The sequence below is a fragment of the Sebastes fasciatus genome, chromosome 17 (genome assembly GCF_043250625.1).
Source record: "Sebastes fasciatus isolate fSebFas1 chromosome 17, fSebFas1.pri, whole genome shotgun sequence".
Lineage (NCBI taxonomy): Eukaryota > Metazoa > Chordata > Actinopteri > Perciformes > Sebastidae > Sebastes > Sebastes fasciatus.
The window spans coordinates 31,508,612-31,516,566 of record NC_133811.1 but is presented as its reverse complement, the minus strand read 5'-3'; the positions used below and the strand labels follow the sequence as shown (position 1 = coordinate 31,516,566).

Here is a 7,955-nt window from a genome sequence, read left to right as displayed (position 1 = left end):
AGGAGTGTGAGAGGAGTGTGAGAGGAGGGTGAGAGGAGGGTGAGAGGAGGGTGAGAGGAGGATGAGAGGAGGATGAGAGGAGTGTGAGAGGAGGGGTGAGAGGAGGGTAAGAGGAGGATGAGAGAGGGGGGAGAGGAGGGTGAGAGGAGAATGAGAGGAGGGTGAGAGGAGTGTGAGAGGAGGGTGAGAGGAGGGTGAGAGGAGGATGAGAGAGGGGGAGAGGAGGGTGAGAGGAGAATGAGAGGAGTGTGAGAGGAGGGTGAGAGGAGGATGAGAGAGGGGGGAGAGGAGGGTGAGAGGAGAATGAGAGGAGGGTGAGAGGAGGGTGAGAGGAGGATGAGAGGAGTGTGAGAGGAGGGTAAGAGGAGGATGAGAGAGGGGGGAGAGGAGGGTGAGAGGAGAATGAGAGGAGGGTGAGAGGAGGGTGAGAGGAGGATGAGAGGAGTGGAGAGGAGTGTGAGAGGAGGATGAGAGAGGGGGGAGAGGAGGGTGAGAGGAGAATGAGAGGAGGGTGAGAGGAGGGTGAGAGGAGGGTGAGAGGAGGATGAGAGGAGGGTGAGAGGAGTGTGAGAGGAGGATGAGAGAGGGGGAGAGGAGGGTGAGAGGAGAATGAGAGGAGGGTGAGAGGAGGGTGAGAGGAGGGTGAGAGGAGGATGAGAGGAGTGTGAGAGGAGTGTGAGAGGAGGGTGAGAGGAGGATGAGAGAGGGGGGAGAGGAGGGTGAGAGGAGGATGAGAGGAGGGTGAGAGGAGGATGAGAGAGGGGGGAGAGGAGGGTGAGAGGAGGATGAGAGGAGGGTGAGAGGAGGGTGAGAGGAGTGTGAGAGGAGTGTGAGAGGAGGATGAGAGAGGGGGGAGAGGAGGGTGAGAGGAGAATGAGAGGAGGGTGAGAGGAGGGTGAGAGGAGGGTGAGAGGAGGATGAGAGAGGGGGAGAGGAGGGTGAGAGGAGGATGAGAGGAGTGTGAGAGGAGGGTGAGAGGAGGGTGAGAGGAGGATGAGAGGAGGGTGAGAGGAGGATGAGAGAGGGGGGAGAGGAGGGTGAGAGGAGAATGAGAGAGGGGGAGAGGGGGTGAGAGGAGGATGAGAGGAGGATGAGAGAGGGGTGAGAGGAGGGTAAGAGGAGGATGAGAGAGGGGGGAGAGGAGGGTGAGAGGAGTGTGAGAGGAGTGTGAGAGGAGTGTGAGAGGAGGGTAAGAGGAGGATGAGAGAGGGGGAGAGGAGGGTGAGAGGAGAATGAGAGGAGGGTGAGAGGAGGGTGAGAGGAGGATGAGAGAGGGGGGAGAGGAGGGTGAGAGGAGGATGAGAGGAGGGTGAGAGGAGGGTGAGAGGAGGGTGAGAGGAGGATGAGAGGAGGGTGAGAGGAGGATGAGAGAGGGGGAGAGGAGGGTGAGAGGAGAATGAGAGGAGGGTGAGAGGAGGGTGAGAGGAGGATGAGAGGAGGGTGAGAGGAGGGTGAGAGGAGGGTGAGAGGAGGATGAGAGGAGTGTGAGAGGAGGGTAAGAGGAGGATGAGAGAGGGGGGAGAGGAGGGTGAGAGGAGAATGAGAGGAGGGTGAGAGGAGGGTGAGAGGAGGATGAGAGGAGTGTGAGAGGAGTGTGAGAGGAGGATGAGAGAGGGGGGAGAGGAGGGTGAGAGGAGAATGAGAGGAGGGTGAGAGGAGGGTGAGAGGAGGGTGAGAGGAGGATGAGAGGAGGGTGAGAGGAGGATGAGAGAGAGGGGAGAGGAGGGTGAGAGGAGAATGAGAGGAGGGTGAGAGGAGGGTGAGAGGAGGGTGAGAGGAGGATGAGAGGAGTGTGAGAGGAGTGTGAGAGGAGGATGAGAGGAGTGTGAGAGGAGTGTGAGAGGAGGGTGAGAGGAGGATGAGAGAGGGGGGAGAGGAGGGTGAGAGGAGGATGAGAGGAGGGTGAGAGGAGGGTGAGAGGAGGGTGAGAGGAGTGTGAGAGGAGGATGAGAGGAGTGTGAGAGGAGTGTGAGAGGAGTGTGAGAGGAGGGTGAGAGGAGGATGAGAGAGGGGGGAGAGGAGGGTGAGAGGAGGATGAGAGGAGGGTGAGAGGAGGGTGAGAGGAGTGAGAGGAGTGAGAGGAGGATGAGAGAGGGGGAGAGGAGGGTGAGAGGAGAATGAGAGGAGGTGAGAGGAGGGTGAGAGGAGGGTGAGAGGAGGATGAGAGAGGGGGGAGAGGAGGGGAGAGGAGTGAGAGGAGTGTGAGAGGAGGGTGAGAGGAGGGTGAGAGGAGGATGAGAGGAGGGTGAGAGGAGGATGGAGAGGGGGAGAGGAGGGTGAGAGGAGAATGAGAGAGGGGGGAGAGGAGGGTGAGAGGAGGATGAGAGGAGGATGAGAGAGGGGTGAGAGGAGGGTAAGAGGAGGATGAGAGAGGGGGAGAGGAGGGTGAGAGGAGTGTGAGAGGAGGGTGAGAGGAGGGTGAGAGGAGGATGAGAGGAGGATGAGAGGAGTGTGAGAGGAGGGTGAGAGGAGGGTGAGAGGAGGATGAGAGGAGGGTGAGAGGAGGGTGAGAGGAGGATGAGAGAGGGGGGAGAGGAGGGTGAGAGGAGAATGAGAGGAGGGTGAGAGGAGGGTGAGAGGAGGATGAGAGGAGGGTGAGAGGAGGGTGAGAGGAGGGTGAGAGGAGGATGAGAGAGGGGGGAGAGGAGGGTGAGAGGAGAATGAGAGGAGTGTGAGAGGAGGGTGAGAGGAGGGTGAGAGGAGGGTAAGAGGAGGATGAGAGAGGGGGGAGAGGAGGGTGAGAGGAGAATGAGAGAGGGGGGAGAGGAGGGTGAGAGGAGGATGAGAGAGGGGTGAGAGGAGGGTGAGAGGAGTGTGAGAGGAGTGTGAGAGGAGGGTGAGAGGAGGGTGAGAGGAGGATGAGAGGAGGATGAGAGGAGTGTGAGAGGAGGGTGAGAGGAGGGTGAGAGGAGGATGAGAGAGGGGGGAGAGGAGGGTGAGAGGAGTGTGAGAGGAGTGTGAGAGGAGGGTGAGAGGAGGGTGAGAGGAGTGTGAGAGGAGTGTGAGAGGAGGGTGAGAGGAGGGTGAGAGGAGGATGAGAGGAGGATGAGAGGAGTGTGAGAGGAGGGTGAGAGGAGGGTGAGAGGAGGATGAGAGGAGTGTGAGAGGAGGGTGAGAGGAGGATGAGAGGAGTGTGAGAGGAGTGTGAGAGGAGGGTGAGAGGAGGGTGAGAGGAGGGTGAGAGGAGGGTAAGAGGAGGATGAGAGAGGGGGGAGAGGAGGGTGAGAGGAGAATGAGAGAGGGGGGAGAGGAGGGTGAGAGGAGGATGAGAGGAGGATGAGAGGAGGATGAGAGGAGTGTAAGAGGAGTGTGAGAGGAGGGTGAGAGGAGGGTGAGAGGAGGGTAAGAGGAGGATGAGAGAGGGGGGAGAGGAGGGTGAGAGGAGAATGAGAGAGGGGGGAGAGGAGTGTGAGAGGAGGGTGAGAGGAGGGTAAGAGGAGGATGAGAGAGGGGGGAGAGGAGGGTGAGAGGAGTGTGAGAGGAGTGTGAGAGGAGGGTGAGAGGAGGGTGAGAGGAGGGTAAGAGGAGGATGAGAGAGGGGGGAGAGGAGGGTGAGAGGAGTGTGAGAGGAGTGTGAGAGGAGGGTGAGAGGAGGGTGAGAGGAGGGTGAGAGGAGGGTAAGAGGAGGATGAGAGAGGGGGGAGAGGAGGGTGAGAGGAGAATGAGAGAGGGGGGAGAGGAGGGTGAGAGGAGGATGAGAGGAGGATGAGAGAGGGGTGAGAGGAGTGTGAGAGGAGTGTGAGAGGAGGATGAGAGGAGTGTAAGAGGAGTGTGAGAGGAGGGTGAGAGGAGGGTGAGAGGAGGGTAAGAGGAGGATGAGAGAGGGGGGAGAGGAGGGTGAGAGGAGAATGAGAGAGGGGGGAGAGGAGGGTGAGAGGAGGATGAGAGGAGGATGAGAGAGGGGTGAGAGGAGTGTGAGAGGAGGGTGAGAGGAGGATGAGAGAGGGGGGAGAGGAGGGTGAGAGGAGTGTGAGAGGAGTGTGAGAGGAGGGTGAGAGGAGGATGAGAGGAGGGTGAGAGGAGGATGAGAGAGGGGGGAGAGGAGGGTGAGAGGAGTGTGAGAGGAGTGTGAGAGGAGGGTGAGAGGAGGATGAGAGGAGGGTGAGAGGAGGGTGAGAGGAGGGTAAGAGGAGGGTGAGAGGAGGGTGAGAGGAGGGTGAGAGGAGGGTAAGAGGAGGGTGAGAGGAGGGTGAGAGGAGGGTGAGAGGAGGGTAAGAGGAGGATGAGAGAGGGGGGAGAGGAGGGTGAGAGGAGTGTGAGAGGAGTGTGAGAGGAGGGTGAGAGGAGGATGAGAGGAGGGTGAGAGGAGGATGAGAGAGGGGGGAGAGGAGGGTGAGAGGAGAATGAGAGGAGTGTGAGAGGAGGGTGAGAGGAGGGTGAGAGGAGGGTGAGAGGAGGGTGAGAGGAGGGTGAGAGGAGGGTAAGAGGAGGATGAGAGAGGGGGGAGAGGAGGGTGAGAGGAGTGTGAGAGGAGTGTGAGAGGAGGGTGAGAGGAGGATGAGAGGAGGGTGAGAGGAGGATGAGAGAGGGGGGAGAGGAGGGTGAGAGGAGAATGAGAGGAGTGTGAGAGGAGGGTGAGAGGAGGGTGAGAGGAGGGTGAGAGGAGGGTAAGAGGAGGATGAGAGAGGGGGGAGAGGAGGGGGAGAGGAGAATGAGAGGAGGGTGAGAGGAGGATGAGAGAGGGGGGAGAGGAGGGTGAGAGGAGAATGAGAGGAGGGTGAGAGGAGGGTGAGAGGAGGATGAGAGGAGGGTGAGAGGAGGATGAGAGAGGGGGGAGAGGAGGGTGAGAGGAGAATGAGAGGAGTGTGAGAGGAGGGTGAGAGAGGGGCAGTGAGTATGATTTTCACATCACCTAGTGTTTGATTTGAGGAGAGCTGCCTCCATGAGTGTTTCAACACTACAGTACATGCATTGTGAGCACAGTAAGACTCAGCTCCGTGCAGCTCAGTCAGTGTGTATGTAATGAGTGAAAGCTGAGGGAAGGATGTGAGCCGTACCTGTTGCGCTCTCCGTCAGTCAGCAGGTAGAGCTGATGCTTCTGGGACTGCAGCTTAGAAGCGCTGGTTATAGACGCTGGGAGCTGTTGGGCCTGTGGAGAGCAAAGCACCAACACTGTTAAACACAAACAACTAAACAACATATAAGATCATAAACACACTACCTCACCTAGTGACTCACCTTTGCTGAGGCTGTCCCAAGTTCATCAATAACTGTGGCTATGTGGGCCTGAAGATGTGGCCTACAGAGACGAACACAGTAGAGCAGAATATGATTTACAAAGCAGCGTCTGAATGAGGCACTCGTCAAACAGCAAGGAGGAAATTACAGAAATCCTGATGGCTTGTTTAAAGGCGTCGTTTCTGAATACGGGCTGTGTGTGTTTCTCCATGGATTGAGTGTTTTGATCCTTTCACAGTATTTATATAGAACTTAAACCTGCTTTATAATAAAACAAAATCTCACGTTTTACATTGTGGGTTAGGAAAAGACACTAAGATGTATTTTTTTTGGGACTTTTCGACAGCAGCCCTGAGGCCTGTACTACGAATCAGGATTTGCGGTTATCGAGGTAACTTCAGGGTTAACTCTGGGTTTTCGGTACTACGAAGCTGGATCACTTCTTACCGGGGTAGATCACCATGGTAACTGATGCTGAACGGCTAACCTGCTCGGAGCAGGTTATGTTCCAGATCAGAGATCAACTCCTATAAAAGCACCTCCTACTGACCAATCAGAGCTCAGTGCGGTGATTATATGATAATATTACACACATATGAAGAAATTTAAATCATAATCCAGCTAAAAACAACACAGTTTAAACTGACAGATACAGGAATGACAGCTGACTTTATGTTGTGGGTGTTTTCCGCTTTGAATTATATTTTTATATTTATTTGTTTTTACTTGCTCTCGAGTCCGTTTCACACCGTCAGAGAGGAGGGAAGCAGGTGAAAGGAGGTTTAAATACTCATAGACGCAACAACATTTTTGCAGGGTAAAAAGATAAGTAATCCATTCATCTTCTACATTCTGAAAAGCTATTTATATTTAGACGAGTATATTCGACTTTTGAGTATTCCGTTAAATTAATAAATCTGTTAATTAACGCATTCACACATCTGGAGTTTTTTCTTTTTCAAGCTGTTCTTCCTGCATTTGGCAGCTTCAACTGTGTTACTGTTAGTCTGGATTAAGTGTTTAATTTCTTCGTATTTGTCTAATATAGTTTGCTCTTTGTATAATGTGCCGCTCTGCCTGTCTGTAGACTTGTTCATGTCTGTGATTGGTCAGATGCAGCAAACACCTCCTCGTTCATGTGAACTCATATCCAGACTGAGAAACCCTGGGTTGACTTACTGAGTTGATAACCAGCTTCGTAGTACAGTTTAGCGAGATCTCGGTTGTTAGGGTAAGTGAAGCCAGATAACGAGAAGATACCCTGGAGATGTTTAACTCACTTCGTAGTACAGGCCTCTGGTCTCTTCTATGTTTGCATCGTTTCCTCTGGATGCTCCACCTCCCTCACAGTACCACAACTACATGCTGTATTTAGATGCAATATATATATATACACCTCAAGTACAACTTTGTTTACATTTTATTTATTACATCTGTTTACATTACATCTATCTTTATTTTAATACTTCTAGTGTAACACTTGTGTTTATATTTATTACATCTACTTTACCTGTTTTATTTGCTTTATAACTGTGTGTGTTTTACCTGTTATATGTTTTACCTGCCTCATTTAGTCTTTAGTCAAGTATTTGTTTTAAAGAACTGACCAGAAGTGGACACTGTGAATCTCCTTCTCTTTAATACCATGACAATAAAGCTTTGTATTCTATTCTATGACCCCATCAACCTGTGACTGTGTGTTAACCCTGTTTCTGACTGATGACTGACTGATGGTGTTTCTGCTCCTCCAGTGATCTCAGTGGTAAACACACCCTGCAGACACACCTTGTCTCTTCTCTGTCTCTTCTGTGCAAACAGGACAACACAGAGAGCATGACAACATCTGGACAGCATTAAAGCATGTCAGAGTTTTGCATGTAGTTTGTCATCATAGTGTCTCTAGAGGATCTCTACAGAGATGCTCCTCTCTGTTGATGCTAACGTTACCAGGCTAACTAACAACAACAAAGAGAAGGAGCACATCATTCATCTGTTATCTGACTCACCTTCCTGTTGAGTTGCGACCTGCTACCAGAGTCTGGTCCAGGATGGAGACTCTCTCAGAGAACAACTGGTTCAGATCAAAAGGAAACTCCATCATAATAATAATAATAATAATCTCTGAGGCAGATTATCAGCTGGGTAGTTCTGATAGCGGATGTTAGCTTAGTTTAGCAGAGAGGAGGTGCAGCTGATACCGGTTAGTGGTGCTCCAGCAGCTGCTCAGCTAGCTGCCTGTAGAGTTAACGGTTAACGGTTAACGGTTAATCAGTGCCCGAGTTAAATGATGCTTAATGATGCTCTCTGTGAGTGAAGCTGCTGCTACAGTGATGGATGTATTAATATCATGGATGAAGGCTACAATGTATCATCACTGCAGCTCCATTGTGTCTACTAGTGATGTGTCTCCTAGTGATGTGTCGGTCGCGAACGAGCCGGTTCATTGAGCCGGTTCATTGAGCCGGTTCATTGAGCCGGTTCATTGAGCTCTTTTAAGTGAACGATGGGAGCCGGCTCCCGTCCGAGAGCTGTTTCTTTCTTTAATTAATTCAAGGCAGAATGATATGATGATCTTCTCCGCGCCACAGGCACTTCAAGCACTGATTGTTACTGATGGTGTGTGTCCACAGGCTCCGTGCTTTCCACGCTTCCCATTCATTGTCTATGTAAAGCAGCCGTGCAATGCATTCTGGTAGCGTGGAGGCGCGATTCGAGAAACGGAGCGTCACGACGGCCGTTCCTCATTTGCATAAAGTTGAGGTCTAGTCTACTTTATG

General features: G+C 52.8%; 1 protein-coding gene across 1 annotated transcript in view; it reads right to left on the bottom strand.

Annotated features, from left to right (window-relative positions):
• atat1 (alpha tubulin acetyltransferase 1) overlaps positions 1-7,615 on the bottom strand; it is a 22,460-nt gene extending 14,845 nt beyond the window's left edge. Inside the window, exons 1-3 of the mRNA XM_074613337.1 lie at positions 7,185-7,615; positions 5,179-5,239; positions 4,998-5,089 (exon numbers count right to left, since the gene is read on the bottom strand). Of these exons, the coding sequence (XP_074469438.1) occupies positions 4,998-5,089; positions 5,179-5,239; positions 7,185-7,279 (248 nt within the window). The 5' untranslated portion in view covers positions 7,280-7,615. The remainder of the gene's footprint in view (positions 1-4,997; positions 5,090-5,178; positions 5,240-7,184) is intronic.
• Positions 7,616-7,955: the final 340 nt, after the last annotated feature.